The sequence below is a fragment of the Dipodomys spectabilis genome, unplaced genomic scaffold (genome assembly GCF_019054845.1).
Source record: "Dipodomys spectabilis isolate Male_0828 unplaced genomic scaffold, ASM1905484v1 ptg000342l, whole genome shotgun sequence".
Lineage (NCBI taxonomy): Eukaryota > Metazoa > Chordata > Mammalia > Rodentia > Heteromyidae > Dipodomys > Dipodomys spectabilis.
The window spans coordinates 1,881,128-1,897,801 of record NW_024871019.1 but is presented as its reverse complement, the minus strand read 5'-3'; the positions used below and the strand labels follow the sequence as shown (position 1 = coordinate 1,897,801).

Genomic DNA, 16,674 nt, shown 5'->3' with positions numbered 1-16,674 from the left:
GAGAGGGATGTATACAAGGTCTTCCCCATGCTCAGATCGCCACATGAAAATGTGAACTTCTTGATTCTATTACGAAAGAAATAAGAGATGCCACCCAAACAAAAGAACTGCTCAGGGCATGCGCAATTATTAGCAAGATGCTCAGTTTTTCAACTTATGAAGCTTCCTTGTTCAAGGGGGGGGGCGGGAGACGGGGGGAATACGTCAACGATAGCTTGCCTAGCATGTGCAAAGCTCTGGGTTTGGTCCTCAGCAACCAAAATAAATAAGTAAAGAAATAAATAAATCAAAAGGGAAAGAAGAGAGAGGGGAGTGGGTGAGGTAGTGTGGAAACGATGTACATGTTGTAGCTGGGTTGTCAGAAACAACTAGAGTAGTGAGCGTTGCACAGAATGGCACCTACAACACCGGACATAGTAGCTCAAGCACACAGGGGACTGGAACTAAAGAGAATGACTTACCTAAGATGCCAAAACAGAAACTGCCCTATCCTCCGGTTGGCAAGCGCCCGTTCCAGCAGGAATCGAGAGAGCGCGCAGTCGAGGAAAGGCTCGTATTTTAACACCTGCACCAGTTGTAACAGATACTGAGAGAGCTCTTCATCACTGAAAGACACAGAACACAGAATGCCTCAACCACGTGTGGCAGACGGCCCTTCTGAGCCATGTGGCTGGGCTCGAGTCCAGGCTGGTCATGAGCCAATCTCGCTGGACACAGCCTCACAGCAAAGATGGCGGAGGTGGCAAGCATGAGAGCTCACTTTTACCAAGGGAAGTAAAGTGGGGCGTCCACCAAGGGATCATGCAAAGCATCTTTTCTACTTACCCAAGCAATCATTTTTTAACAAAAAATTTCGTAAGCATGTAAGCAAACTGTTTTACTTTTCACTAGCTCAAAAGAAAGGAAGGGAGTGTTTCTGTACAATTTAAAGCATGCCTAAGTTAATTCTATATTTATAAGTTACTAGGTAGAAAGATGGAAGCAGCATCTCTACAGAGGAGGACATGGGCTCGTCACTGAATTCCTGACAACAGTTCCCAAAGCGAGGATGGGGAAACCGCCAAAACTATCAGGAACCTAGGCAGGACTCCAACTTAACCCACAAACTACAACATGCTCTTCATCTCACGGCAAAATACCAAGATAATACAAAGGTGGCTCAATCCTGGGTGGAATAGAGTGTGTGAAGAACAGAGCCCTGCCGCTGTCCTGTGAAAAGCCCTCTGATAAGCACAGCCTGTGACTAGCACCTAGGAACGGGTTTCAATGGAGTTTCTTTACCCTATCGCATGGCTCACGGCCAAGACATCATGTAAATGGCATAGCTCAGGACGTACATTCAGTGTGGAAGTTTGGTACAGACTAGGCAGGAGGCACCTGAGTGACCAGCACACCAATAACCCCTGGCTACCAGGTCTCAAACAAACTTCATGGACCTTTTCCTCTCTCCTAAGACACTGAGGCCCACACCCTCTTCCACACGCCTCCAGGGAAAGCAGGTGGCAGGCCTACCTCATCTGCCGTAAGCAGCTCACTGCGTACTCCCGGACGTACTGGTCCGGGTAGTTGAAGTCCAGAAGCTCCAGTGCTTCTCGAGGGGGCAGTTTAGGCCAAATTTGAAGCAGTGCCTGAAGCTGTTCAAAATTAAAACGGGTTCAGAAATGATGGAAGACAAAAGCAATCTGCTTTCCTTTGGCACACAGAATCACAGAGACAAGCCACAAAGAAAGAAAAACCACTTTAATTATCAATGCCTTCAGAATCCATTCGGGTTAATATGGATGGACAAAGTATCTGTTGATGAAATATTCTATACGTAAGTTTGAAGAGCTACTAGATACTTACCTGAAATAGAATAAGACACTGAATATGGGGATTCTTTTTTTGTTGTTTTTTTTTGGGGGGGGCAGTCGTGGGGCCTGAACTCTGGGCCTGGCCCCTGTCCCTCAGCTTTTCAGCTCAAGGCTAGCGCTCTACCACTTGAGCCACAGCACCACTTCCAGCTTTTTTTCTTTTTGCTTATGTGGTGTGGGGGAATTGAATCCAGGGCCTCATGCATGCAAGGCAAGCGCTCTACCACTGAGCCACCTTCCCAGCCCAATATGGGGATTCTTGAAGCACAAGATATTACGTGATGTAAAGGCGTAATAAAAAAAGCAATAATCTAGAAACACTTAGAGGTGAAATTCAAACTCTCTTTGCTCCCACTCTCAAGTTGATAACTCAATATAAAATTAAAAGGACTTTGAGTGGGATGCTTACGCCTGTAATCCTAGGTACTCATGAAGCTGAGATCTGAGGATCATGGTTCAAAGCCAGACAGGCCAGGAAACTCTGTGAGACTCTTATCTCCAATAAACCACCAGAAACCGGAGGTGCTGATGTGGCTCAAGTGATAAAAGTGCTAGCCTTGAGCAAAAGGAGCTTAGGGATAGTGCCCAGGCCCAGAGTTCAAGACCCAGGACCAGAAAAAAAAAAAAAAAAAAACAAGAACAACAACAAAAAAAACCCAGCATGATGCTAGCATAAGGACAGACACAGAGATCAACAGAACAGAACAGCAAGACCAGAAGGAAACCCACACATCTAAAGCTAACTGATCTTTCCTGAAGGTGCCAAGAATGTTCTTCAGAGAACAGACAGTCTTCTTAATAAATGATGCTAGAAAAAAATGTGATACGCATCTCCACTGCATAAGATATCCACAGACTAAAACTAGACACTGCTACCTTGCCAGTTAGGAAAAAAAACAAAACAAAAAACACCTCAAAATGGATTAAAGATTTAATGTAAGACCCAAAACTGAGGGGGAAAAAAAAACAACCTATATGCTCATAAACTGATGAATGAATAGAAGAAAAGTATTTCTAAGAGAGTACTATTCAGTCATTAACAGGATGAGATCTAGCACAGAAAACCAGTTCCACAAGACTCACTATGGGATCTTCAGGTTCATTTCACAGAAGCCTGAGAGCAGGCACTCTAGCACTTGAGCCACACCTCTACTTCCAGCTTTTGCTGGCTATCTGGAGATAAGAGGCTCATGGACTTTTCTATCCAGAGATGGCTTCAAACCAAAATCCTCAGATCTCAGCCACCTGAGTAGCTAGAATTACAGGCATGAGCCACCAACCAGTTCTCCCCAATTTTTACATTTTTATGTATGCAGAATATTAAATTTAGCTTGGCCAGGTATGATAGTGCATGCCTGTAATCTCATCACTCAGGAGGTTAAAACAGGAAGATCTCAAGTTCGGTGCTAATCTGGACTACACAGTAAGAACCTGACTAGAAAAAGTAAATAAATAAATAAATAGGGGGAAATAAATCCATCCAATGATACGGTACTTTCCATAAACCCACAAGTAATACATGTACTCTAGAGGAGTTACAGAGATGGTCCTTTGTTACCTGAGCAACATCTTCAAGTTTATTCCACTTGATGGACAGCAGTAACTTGGGCAGTGACTGTGGGAAGTTTTCTCGGCAGTCTTGTCGCAGAGTCCAAATAAGATCCATTTCATTCTCACACAGCTGAGACAAGGGGTCCCTGTCCAAGATCTCCTTCAGTACAGCAAGAAACTTCTTCCCACCTCGACTCTGTTAAACAAAGTAAAATATTCACAGAATTCAACTGTGTCAACATCCCAAACGTAAGCTTCACTATGTGAGATACAATAATATGACTCCACAAAGACGCTAATGAAAGTGGATCCTTTTATAAGCTGAAGATGAAGAATTAATCTCAAAAAGTTCTATAAAGGAAGAATGCCGCTTTTTAAAATCTATATGGAAACGCTAGATGGCAGCATTGCTCTTGGGTTAAGAACCAGTCACTTACTCAACGGACTTTTCTTTCATTTGTAGTTTCTATCAACCAAACACCCTAAGATGAGTAGAACACATGAGGTGAAAACCAAAGTTCCTTCTTGGGTTGCACATTGGCTTACATCTATATCTGTAGGAGAAGGGCCACGTGATCTGGGCATGTAGCTTATGAGAAGGTCACTTGCTTGGCTGGGCAGGGCCCAGGTTTGATCTCAAGAAGAGCAAAGAAGGATGCATCTTGCCAGGCATGTTGGCACATGCCCATTATCTCAGCACTTGGAAAGCTATGGCAAGAAAATCCTTAGTTGGAGAGCAGCCTACTCTATATAAGGAGGTCCTACTCAAAAAAAATCAATTTAAAGTAGCTGGACCCCAGTTGCTCAGATTTGTAATTCTAGCTACTCAGGAGGCTGAGATGGCAGTTCGAAGCCAGACTAGGCAGGAAAGTCCATGAGACTCTCATCTCCAATTAACTATTAAAAATCTATAAGTGGGGCTGTGGTTCAAATGTCAGAGCGTTCACCTTGAGCAAAAAAAGCTCAGGGACATCACACAGGCCCTGATCTCAAGCCCCAGGACTGGCAAAATTATTATAAAAATTCAGTGACTGTTATCTAAGCACTTGGGAGACAGAGACGGGAAGATTATGGGCTTGAGGGCAGCCTGGGCTACACAGAGAGACAAAGTTTCAGAAGACAATCAACCAAACAAAATAAAAAGCCTGTTAGATACTTTAATAATGATTTACCGGGGCTGGGAAGTTGGCTCAGTGGTAGAGTGCTTGCCTTGCATGCCTGGGTTCCATTCCTCAGCACCACATAAGCAAAAAGAAAAAAGCCGGAAGTGGCGCTGTGGCTCAAGTGGTAGGGCACTAGCCTTGAGCTGAAGAGCTGAGGGACAGAGCCCAGGCCTAGAGTTCAGGCCCCACAACTGGACAAAAAAAAAAAAAAAAAAATAATAATAATGATTTACTACCCAATAATTTGTGTGTATACTTTTTATACACATATACATATGTATATCCATGTAATATAAGTACATAAAAGGTCTGGAACAGTGGGTGGTTCATGCCTGCAATCCCATCTACTCAGACTGTGAAACTGGTTGAAGGACACCTACACAAAAAGTTAGCAAAGCATCTCAACTTTTTTTGTTCTTGTTGGTCCTGGAGTTTGAACTCTGGGCCTGGGCACTGTCCCTCAGCTCGTCAGCTCAAGGCTAGCACTCTAACACTTGAGCCACAGCACCACTCCTCGCTTTTTTCTTTTTGCTTATGTGGTACTGAGGAATCAAACCCAGGGCCTCATGCATGCAAGGCAAGTGCTCTACCACTGAGCCACCTTCCCAGCCCCTAGATGCTAGCTTTGAGTAAAAGAAACTCAGAGACAGAGCACAGGCCCTGAGTTCATGCCCCAGGACTAGAGGAAAAAAAGAAATACTGACCATTAAAAAAAAAAAAAAGAAACAATAAATGCTGGCAAGGATGAAGGGAAAAAGGAATTGTCATATACTGTTGAAAGGTGCACTTGTGCAACTACCATGGTAATCAGAACAGAGGTTCTAAAAAGACACATATAGGTAGATACACTTCTATAATATGTACACTCAATATAAGTAAAAAAAAATTATCCTCCTTATGATTCCACCATACTACTATTGGGCATATATTTCAAAGACAGAAAAATCAACATTCTAGAAAGATCTTGCATATCTATGGTTTTATAGCACTGTTCACAATAGCCAAATGATGGAATCAATGGAGGCATATATACATTCTAGATTATTATACAACCATAAAGAGAAATAAAAGCATGACATTTGTAGAAAATGCAATTAAAAGATAGCATATTGAGAGGATAAGACAATCAAACAAACAAAACATGCTGTGTTTTCATTCATACATGGAAGCTAGACCTAAAAGACACTCTTATTCACAGACATGTATATGTGTGTATATACATATACACTGGAAGACACATCCATGCCTCAGATTCAAGTAAAATTAAAATGTAATAAAGGATTACTAGAATAAGACATTCATCTACAAATGCAACCTCCTACCTATATTCTTTATCTACCTGTCTTAGTAATTACCTGATAGACCAACAGATGTACATCTGTAATCAGGCAGATTTATGGTAATGAACGCATGGGAGACTCATATGCAAGGCAGCCCATGAGCCTGGGTAAGCACAGTTGTAGTGGGTGATCCACATTTATTACTATAAGTGAGATGATGGTCCCTAACAATGCACACAACGCCAGCATAAGAAAGGGCCAGTGACAACCGTGATACTCACCGATACGTTGGCACTGTCACTGCTCGCAATCTCTGCTGCCTTCTCAATGATCTGTTTAAAAAGAAGTTGAAGTTAAATTTTACTTCTCATACTTGCAGCATCATAAATATAAAGAACTGGGCTGGGAAGGTGGCTCAGTGGTAGAGCGCTTGCCTTGCATGCCTGACTCCCTGGGTTCGATTCTTCAGCACCACATAAGCAGAAAGAAAAAAGCCAGAAAGTGGCGCTGTGACTCAAGTGGTAGAGCACTAGCCTTGAGCTGAAGAGACGAGGGACAGTGCCCAGGCCCAGAGTTTAGGCCCCACAACCAGACCCAAAAAATAAATAAATAAAATAAAATAAAAAATAAATATAAAGAACTCTACTTTGACTACAAGAAACTACATATGACCTGGGATTTCTTTGCTTTATAATAGAAACATGAATTTGAAAAGAAAAACAGTACTTTCCAGGTACCAGTGGCTGACACCTGTAATCCTAGCTACTCAAAGAAAGCTGAAATCTGACCATCAAGGTTCACAGCCAGAGACCCTTGTCTCCAATCAACCAGCAAAAACAACTAGGCTGAAGGTGTGTGGCTCAAGTGATGGAGCGCCCGCCTGAAGGGAAAAACAAAACAAAACAAAACAAAACAGGGAGAATACCAGGCCTTGAGTGGAAAACCCAGTACTGGCACACAAGCACACACACCCCACACACAAATAAGAAAAAGAGTGCTGTTAACTCCTGATAACAGGAAAACAATGAGACTGCCACTCCCAGAGAGAACCTAGCTTCTGTGCAGATAAAAGTACTTTTCTTTCTTTCTTTCTTTTTTCATGAAATTTTACTAAGCATAGAATAAGCTTTGTCCATTATGCTTTTTCTCAATCTTAGATCTTGGAAGTGGAGGGTGGGGCTGAGGGTATGGCTTGGGCTAAGCACTTCCTATCCCAAGCCCTGGGTTGGATCCTCAGCACTGCCATTTGTAAGGGGGGCTTAGCAACAAGGGAAAGCCTAAACGTATTTTGCAAATCCATTAAGTTAACATAGGAAGCTCCTTCTTGAAAACAGGGTACTCGCTGGTCCAGCAGGAAGAACTCTGGGTACCCTCTAAGTACTGCACGGAAAGATCCTTATCACGTGGCTGAGTCAGGCAATCCTCCATAACTACTATGCCCTATATTCTCAAGTATAGACAGAGTATAAACAACCATAGGTTTGTTATGATGATAAAATGATGATTGCAGTTATTAAAGCCAAGCAATAACCATAAGCCACATCTGACTTGAAAAGCAAATGCGAGTGATTACAACAGGCAAGCATTAACCTAAATGAAAAGAACAGGACCTGTGGGAACTCTGACCTCTTACATCGGGGTTATTTATTTTATAACCGTATGTAATATGGGTGATTAAAGGAAACTGATTAAGCTGGGCGCCAGAGGCTCACACTTGTAATCCTAGCTACTCAGGAGGCTCAAGTCTAAGGATCACAGTTTCAAGTCAGCCCAGGCAGGAAAATCCGTAAGACTTATCTCCAACAAACTACTCAGAAAAAGCCAGAAGTGGCACTGTGGCTCAAGTGGTAGAGTGCTAGCCTTGAGCACTGAGGCTCAGGGACAGTGCTCAGGCCATGAGTTTATGCTCCAAGACCAGAAAAAAAATAAAAAGGAAACCAATTAAATATAAACACACTTATATATTAACTAAAATCTCTATTCCTAATTGATCTTCAAGGCAGACATTCCACGGTATTAAAAAGGCAAAGGGGGCAGGGAATATGGCTTGCCTAGCAACCCCTCTACCCTGAGTTCGATTCCTTAGTACCACATAAACAATGAATGAAACTAATAAATGGAAAAATAAAGGAAAAGGAAGGCTGAATGGACAGTTGTAGATGAAATTTATTTTTACTCATTTATTTACTTTTGGTCCGTCGTGGGACTTGAACTCTGGGCCTGGGCACTGTCTCTCCGCTCTTTAGCTCAAGGCAAACGCTTTACCACTTGAGCCACAGCACCATTTCCGGTTTTCTGATGGTTAATTGGAGATAAGAGTCTCACAGACATTCCTACCTGGGCTGGCTTTGAACCAGGATCCTCAGATCTCAGCCTCCTGAGTAACTAGGAATACTGCGCCCGGCATTGTAGATGACATTTTAAAAAAACCTCTCTTGAAAATACGAATGCAGAAAATACTTGTATAGGATGCTATCTTTGTAAACTGCAAGCTCCAGCTCAGCCCGTCATTAAAAACCTGCTGGCCTCGGGCTGGGAAGGTGGCTCAGTGATAGAGTGCTTGCCTTGCATGCCTGAGGCCCTGGGTTCGATTCCTCAGCACCACATAAGCAAAAAGAAAAAAGCTGGAAGTGGCGCTGTGGCTCAAGTGGTAGAGCGCTAGCCTTGAGCTGAAGAGCTGAGGGACAGCGCCCAGGCCCAGAGTTCAGGCCCCACGACCAGACCCAAAAAAGAAAAACCTGCTGGCCAGTCACACGAGGCCGAGAGAGTGGCACCAGTCACCCTGGGTGATGGGGAATTTGTATCTAGGACAAGTCAGCCACCACAGAAAGGTAGCAGATGAGGAACAGAATGTGGTTGTTTTCTGCCCAGTGCAAACTAAGATGCAGAGCTAAGGCTTTACTGCACAGAAGTTTAATTTGATTATAAATTACTAGTCAGAAAAAACTTCATTTTAGTGATGGTGGGGATGGAACTCCGGACCTCATGCATGTCCTTCCTTATATCAAAACTCTATTCTGGTTTGGTTTTGAGACAAAATCTCATTACAGAGCTGACCTGAAAGTCACCATCCCTTCTCCTCAGAATCCTGAGTGCTGGGATTACGGGTATGTAACACCACAACCAGAATAACAATACTTTAAAGAATTTGAAATGAGAAAGTTACTTCATGAGTGGATACAACCCAGTTGAAGTAAAAAATGACGGAAGAAATATTGAGTTGCATAACACACACACACACACACACACACACACACACACACACACACACACACACACACACACACACACACACACACACACACACACACACACATATACATATATTTGTTGTTGTTGTTGTTCTGGTACTGGGGCTTGAACTCAGGGTCTCATGCTTGCTTGGCATGCTTGTTCAAGGTTGGCACTCTACAACTTGACCCACATCTTTTTTCTCTTTTTTTGTTCGGTCCTGGGGCTTGAATTCTGGGCTTGGGCGCTGTCCCTCAGCTCTTCAGCTCAAGGCGAGCACTCTACCACTTGAGCTACAGCGCCACTTCCGGTTTTCTGGTGGTTTATTGGAGATAGGAGTCTCACGGTCTCTCTTGCCCGGGCTGGCTTTGAACCGTGATCCTCAGATCTCAGCCTCCTGAGTAGCTAGGATTACAGGCATGAGCCACCAGCGCCCGGCACTTCTGAGATTCTTATCTTCACTAACATACCAAAAAAGATGGAAGTGGGACTGTAGCTCAAGTAGCAGAGTGCTCACCGTGAGAACAAAAGCTCAGGGACAATGCCCAGGCACAGAGTTCAAGCCCCAGGTCTGGTACAAAAAAAAAAAAGAGAGAGAGACCGACCCTGAAGTCCAGAGATTCCACATCTTACTTAGTCAGTGATAAACCAAGCCTAAGAGACTTTGAGGGCACCCCCTTCTGTGGCCTTTCCACTGAATCACACTGCCAACACATGGAAAGTTCTGACAGAAAAACTGACACACTGAGCTTGACCTCTAAACGCACATTGCCAGGGAATAGAATACTCATGTAATTATTCCACACATTATGACCCTTTAAATAAATAGCTTACCTTATCAAAAGGAGGGTAATAGTATGGCTGTTTTTTATTCTCTGGAAACCTTATATGCAAGGCAGTTGCATTTTCAGTGTATGGATTTGTCTGAACAGTTCCCATTGGATTCAACATTTCTTCAAGTTCATCTGAAACATGCAAATAATTTTTGATTATTAGGAAAGCGCTTTTGAAACTAACCTTAAAAAAGAATCCTGCTATGGAGTTCATCCCGTGAAAATGGCCTAGAAAGTGTGTCACTGCAGAGAGTTTGGTAATCACTTCTATCAATAAGTTTCTGGTTACTTGTTAATGCCTGAAAATAATTTCAGTGTGAGTTTGTAATGCATCTACCATGAGGAGGCTCACAAAAATGGACCGCTACTTTTGCTCCTTCGTTGTGGTTTGTCTTCTCCATCTCTTGGTCTACAACATCTCTTGGCCACCTAGGTAATGCACATTCGCAGATTTGCACATGGAATTTTAGAACTGCAATGAAGTCAGAAAACTCTGGAGTTTGGAGAATACAACTTTCTAATTTTATAGGTAACTAAATTCAAGATGAAAAAGCAATCTAAAATTTCCCATATATAAACTTACGTCTTAGGCTGGGAATGTGGCTTAGTGGTAGAGTGTGCTTCCCTAACATGCATGAAGCCCTGGGTTCGATTCCTCAGTACCACGTATACAGAAAAAGCTGGAGGTGGCACTGTGGCTCAAGTGGTGGAGCACTAGCCTTGAACAAAAGAAGCTCAGGGGGTCTGGGAAGGTGGCTCAGTGGTAGAGTGCTTGCCTTGCATACATGAGGCCCTCAGTTCGATTCCTCAGCACCACATAAGCAGAAAAAGCCGAAGTGGGGCTGAGGCTCAAGTGGTAGAGTGCTAGTCTACAGCTGAAGAGCTGAGGGACAGCACCCAGGCCCACAGTTCAGGCCCCACAACCGACAAAAAAAAAAAAGAAAAAAAGAAAGAAAAGAAAAGAAAAAAGAAACCATAAAAGAAGCTCAGGGACAGTATCCAAGCCCTGAGTTCAAGCCCCAGGATGGCCCAAAAAAACAAAAAAGAAAAAGTAGCTGGGGCATGGTGGTTCACACCTATAATCCTAGCTACTCAGGAGGCTGAGATCTGAGGATCATGGTTCAAAGCCAGCCTGGGGGAGAAAGTCCCAATTAAGACTCTTATCTCCAATAAACTACTCAAAACAAGCTGGAAGTGGCTCTATGGTGGCACTAGTAGTAGAACACTAGCCTTGAGCAGAAAGAGGCTTAGGGACAGTGCCCAGGCCTTTAGTTCAAGCACAGGAACATCAAAAAAGAGAGAGAGAGAGAGAAAGAAAGAGAGAGAGAGAGAGAGAGAGAGAGAGAGAGAGAGAGATGGAAGTGGCACTGTGGCCCGAATGGTAGAGATAGAGTGCTTGTTTGCTTTGGGAAAAGGAGCTCAGGCCCAGATTTCAAGCCCCAGGACTGGCCAAAAAAAAAAAAAGAAGAAGAGGAATAAGACAAGAGGAAGATACTATTCCTTATGAGAATTTTTGTGATTAAAGCGAGAACTCATTCAGTGAAGTAAAAAGTAAAAAAGTACAGTCAGAAACAAATCATTTTATGAATGTATTGAAGTGATCTGTATAAGTCTGGTTGGGGATACGTCATAAAGACATAAAATGATGACTTACTTAGTAAAATGCTAGGATGGTGAGTCATAAAGAAACACAGGGCAACACGAGGAATTAGGATAGAAATCTTACCGGGAAATGAAGACCAGCTGTGCAAAATTACGTCCCCAGACCGCAACTGTCCTTTAAAGTCAAAAATCATCGTGTTTACCCATGCTACAGGGTAATGCTGTTGAAAAAGACATCACTGTATAAATGCACTAAGAATAAACTTCAAGGCACGAACCAACTCAGGCCCTCTGTTTCAATGGTATTTCTAGGAATTTCTTTAGAAATGAATATGATTCCCCTACCACCACAAAAAATATCACCCAAAATGAAAGGAAGATGCACATGGAAAAATGACAGACATATTTGTACCAGCTAAGGAAAACCTAAATGCTAATTAACATACCACAATAGAAATCTGCTATGCTTGCTGTACAGTCTTTGACAATGATTAGGAATCTCTAATGACTCAACAAGAAAAAGTATGAGGGCTTAGTGGTAGGGTCCTTGCCTAGCATACATGAAGTCCTGGGTTCAGGTCCTTAGTACCACATACACAAAAAAGCCAGAAGTGGTGCTGTGTATGGCTCAAGTGGTAGAATGCTAGCCTTGAGCAAAAGGAAACTCAGACAGTGCCCAGGCCCAGAGTTCAAGTCCCAGAACTGGCAAAAAAAAAAAAAAAGAAAAGAAAAAGGATGACACAGAGCTTTTAGCCTGTATCAGGTTTTTTCTTTGGGGCACTTATAGATCTAGGTCTCCAGAAGTGGCAAAGAAACAAACATTGCTGATTCTAAGCCCAATGTGGTGGCACAGTACTTGGGGGTCTGAAGGTCAAGGCCAGTTTGGGCTACATAGAGACCCTGTTAGTAGGCAGGTAGACATCGGCCTTTATCTAAAATTTCAAAATCCAATTCCAACTGAAAGTAACAAAACTAAAGGCTTCTTCCTAACTAAAGGGACCATAGCAAAACATGGACAGAGGTGACAGGCAGTTAATAAGTCTTATTTGCCATATACACCATTAGTATTCATCCTTCACCTCATAGTATGGTAGGCTTCACCGCATGCCTGCATCCCAGACCCCAGACTCTAAAACACACACAACCATATCTGCATCCAGAATGTTTTAAGTGACTGTGGACCAGTTTTGTCTTGGTTTTGTTTTTGTCAGCTGTGGGGCTTGAACCTGGGGCCTGGGCTTTTTTGCTAGCACTCTACCACTTTCAGCCACAGTTCTACTTCCAAATACGCTTTGGGTTTTTTTTTTTTTTTTTTTTTTTGGTCAGTGTTGGGACTTGAACTCCGATTCTTAGATCTCAGCCTCCCGAGTAGCTAGGATTACAGGCATGAGCACCCACTTAGAGGAGTTTTTTTGTTTGTTGATTGGTTGGTTGGTGTTTTATTTGTCAGTTGTGGGGCTTGAACTCTGGGCCTGGGTGCTGTCCCTCAGCTCTTCAGCTCAAGGCGAGCGCTCTACCACTTGAGCCACAGCGCCACTTCTAGTTTTCTGGTGGTTTATTGGAGATAAGAGTCTCACTGACTTTCCTACCCAGGCTGGCTTTGAACTGCGATCCTCAGATCTCAGCCTCCTGAGTAGCTAGGTTTACAGGCATGAGACACCAACATCCAGTTCTATACTGGTTATTTTTAAAGCATCTTTTTTATTTTCTTGTTAAAATATGTGACCTCCCTGAAAGTAACATTGCCAAAAGAACATGACATAATCATGGAGACTGAATGTCATCTTAAATCAATTCTCAGGGATCAAAACTATGTGATATACTTTTATTATACTTCTCAATTACTTCAAACAGCTTTGAAAACTATTTCACTATATAAACTATTTTCACAAGTTAGAATATCATTACCACTTTTCCAGCTTTCCTGATGGTCTGGTACTTAGCAGGATTAATAGTTTTAGTTGATTTCTTCGTTTTTACTTTATCCAAAACTGCATAAACAGCAAAACATAATCGAGCCATTCGTGGCAAGTCACAAGTATTAATATCAAACTCCAGTGGCTCATTCCAGATGTGATCATTTTTCCCTGATATTTCTGAGCTGACAACGGTTTTACACAGGAGCTCTGTACCATGGAAAAGGCCAGCCCTGACATGAACCTACAATGGGAGAAGAAAAAAAAAATGCACAAGGTAATGAATATTTCACAACTGAAAGGACTGTTCTACAGAACAAAGAATGATGTCCTAAGAGCAGAGACACACCGTCCTTTAGAAAGCCTGTGTCTACACAGTATCATAAACTCTGGTGAATGTGACCTGGTTTTCACTTAGTAACAGGCCAGCTACAAAATCTCATGGGGTGGACACACCAGAGGTCCCAGTGGTTCAGACAGTCTAAAAAAAAAGCAACAATGCTAAAAAAAAAAACACTACCAAGTGCTCATTACCACAGACTGCATTTAGTTGGGGCCTTTCTACTCTTCTGTATAGTTGGGAAAGAATGAGTGGATGAGCAGGCCATTCTTCCTATTTCTTAATAATTTATGAGTTCGTCATTTATAAGTCAATAGCTAACTGAAGACATATTCATATCCATGATGACCTAAGAAGTCACTGACCTTTTCTACCCCTAAGGTCCACTTTCGAGGTAAGATAATACAAAGTACACATAAAATGTCTCAGAAAATTTTACTCGTGTGTGTGTGTGTGTGTGTGTGTGTGTGTGTGTGTGTGTGTGTGTGTGTCCTCACTGTCTCTAAATCCAGAGATGAGAGGCCAAGGAGAGTTGAAAACAGAGCTAAATGACTAGAATGTATATCAGTATACAAATAAAGACAGAGCTAAAGGACTAGAGGTGAATATTGGTGGAAACATGCTTGCCAAGGATGCACAAAGCACTGGGTTCAATCCCCAGCACTGCCAAAGATGGAGGGCGACTAATTCTGAAATACATTGCAATGATGAATTAGGTGGTACAGAGAAGCTCAGTGGAAGTTGTTGATCAATAAGGGAGGGGGCAGGAAAAGAGAAAGCAAAACAGCAGGTTATTCTGATCAAAATGAAGTATCTGCATTCTTGAATACTATCGTCAACCACTGAATTTACACAATAGCAATGCAAGCAAACCTTTACATCACCTTTATATACTATACTCAAAGTATGTAAATGATGAGGAACTGATATTAACTTATTTTTGGGGGGGGGGGGGGGTCCGGTTGTGGGACCTGAACTCTGGACCTGGGCGCTGTCCCTCAGCTCTTCAGCTCAAGGCTAGCGCTCTACCACTTGAGCCACAGCACCACTTCCGGCTTTTTTTCTTTTTGCTTATGTGGTGCTGAGGAATCGAACCCAGGGCCTAAGGCATGCAAGGTAAGTGCTCTAACCACTGGGCCACCTTCCCAGCCCTGATATTAGCATATTTAAAGAGACAATCAGCACTTTTGCTCAATGGCTAGCAATCTATCAACTGAGCCACGCCTCCAACCCCCAAAGAAAACTTTTTTTTTTTTTTTTTTTTGGTCGGTCGTGAGGCTTGAACTCTGGGCCTGGGCGCTGTCCCTCAGCTCTTCAGCTCAAGGCGAGCACTCTACCACTTGAGCTACAGCGCCACTTCCGGCTTTCTGGTCGTTTATTGGAAAGAGGAGTCTCACGGTCTCTCCTGCCCGGGCTGGCTTTGAACCGCGATCCTCAGATTTCAGCCTCCTGAGTAGCTAGGATTACAGGCATGAGCCACCAGTGCCCAGCCCAAAGAAAACTTTTTAAAAGGATACTTTCAGAAAGAAATGCAGCCCAGTCAGACTTAACTTCTGGATTACAATCCAACACTCAATTCATTATAACCTTGTAAGACCATAAGCATAAGCAAAGAACCTACACTGTAAGCTGCACATAGTAAGCTCAAAGTGTTATTTTAAACTGCTAAATTTGTAGCTGTTCGCTATGCTGGAACAAGGTGATATATAGGATGTCTATGAACTTTAAGAAAATAAAATTAATAAGATAAAACAAAATCTCCAGACTTAAGAGAAAAACAAGGTTTTGCATATATATATTATATATATTTGACATATGTATATATGTATATGTCCACTAAGGAAAATAAATTTCTAATTAAAAGTCTTTAGATGGTTTGAACAAATTCTTTCAAACATTAAAGAGGAAAAATTTTATGAAAACATTCAGAAAGTAAGAGGAAGGAAAGGCTTTTTAAATCATCACTAAAATAGACAAGTTGACAGTGAACACACACACACACAAATAAACATCTGGGCTGGGAATGTGGCTTAGTGGTAGAGTGCTTGCCTAGCGTGCATGAAGCCCTGAGTTCAATTTCTCAGTACCATATAAACAGAAAAGGCCAGAAGTGGCACTATGGCTCAAGCGATAGAGTGCTAGCCTTCAGCAAAAGAAGCTCAGGGACAGTGCCCAGGCCTTGAGTTCAAGACCTAGAACTGGCAATAAATAAACAACTAAACATCTATGCTGGGCATGGGTGGGCATACCTACAATCCCACACAGGAGGCAGAGACTAGGAGAATTAAGTATAAGGCTAGCCCAGGCAAAAGTTAGCAAGACCCTATCTCAGAAACAAATACAAACAAAAGAGCTAGGGGTATAATTCATGAGTTAGAGTGCTTGCCTAATATGGAGGCGGCCCTGGGGTGATAGGAAAAAGGGGAGGGAGGTAGATATCTAGGTGAGAAGAAGACCAAAACCCTTACCTTAATCACAGCAAACTCCAAGATTAAGTTGTACACATTTACGGTATACTATTGCTTTAATATATACATCTACATAGTGATTACTATACTCAAGTAAATTAACATACCTAGCATCACATATAATTTTCCTCCTTCCCCCCCTTTTTTCCTGGTAAGAGTACCTAAAATCTACTCTGCAAATTTTCAGTATGTGCACAGTATTATTAACTGAAGTTATCATATTTTCAGATCTCTGGGACTGTTCATCCAAGATAACTATCTTTGTACCTTTTGGCCTACTTTCCTCCATTTCTCACCTCTCAGACCTGGTAACTACTTTTCTACTCTGCTACAGAATTGTTAATATCTCTGAACAAAAAGCAAGTGGGTGTAGTGAATATATCTGTAATCTCAGCATTCAGGAGACTGAGCCAGGAGTTCTAGGCCAGCCTGGGAAG

General features: G+C 42.4%; 1 protein-coding gene across 2 annotated transcripts in view; it reads right to left on the bottom strand.

Moving 5' to 3' along the window:
* Pik3cb (phosphatidylinositol-4,5-bisphosphate 3-kinase catalytic subunit beta) overlaps positions 1-16,674 on the bottom strand; it is a 71,593-nt gene that overhangs the window by 16,994 nt on the left and 37,925 nt on the right. For both annotated transcript variants that reach the window (XM_042665760.1, XM_042665761.1), the window contains exons 9-15: positions 13,422-13,673; positions 11,638-11,734; positions 9,913-10,043; positions 6,129-6,179; positions 3,412-3,600; positions 1,513-1,634; positions 462-605 (exon numbers count right to left, since the gene is read on the bottom strand). In XM_042665760.1, coding sequence (XP_042521694.1) covers positions 462-605; positions 1,513-1,634; positions 3,412-3,600; positions 6,129-6,179; positions 9,913-10,043; positions 11,638-11,734; positions 13,422-13,673 — 986 coding nt within the window. The remainder of the gene's footprint in view (positions 1-461; positions 606-1,512; positions 1,635-3,411; positions 3,601-6,128; positions 6,180-9,912; positions 10,044-11,637; positions 11,735-13,421; positions 13,674-16,674) is intronic.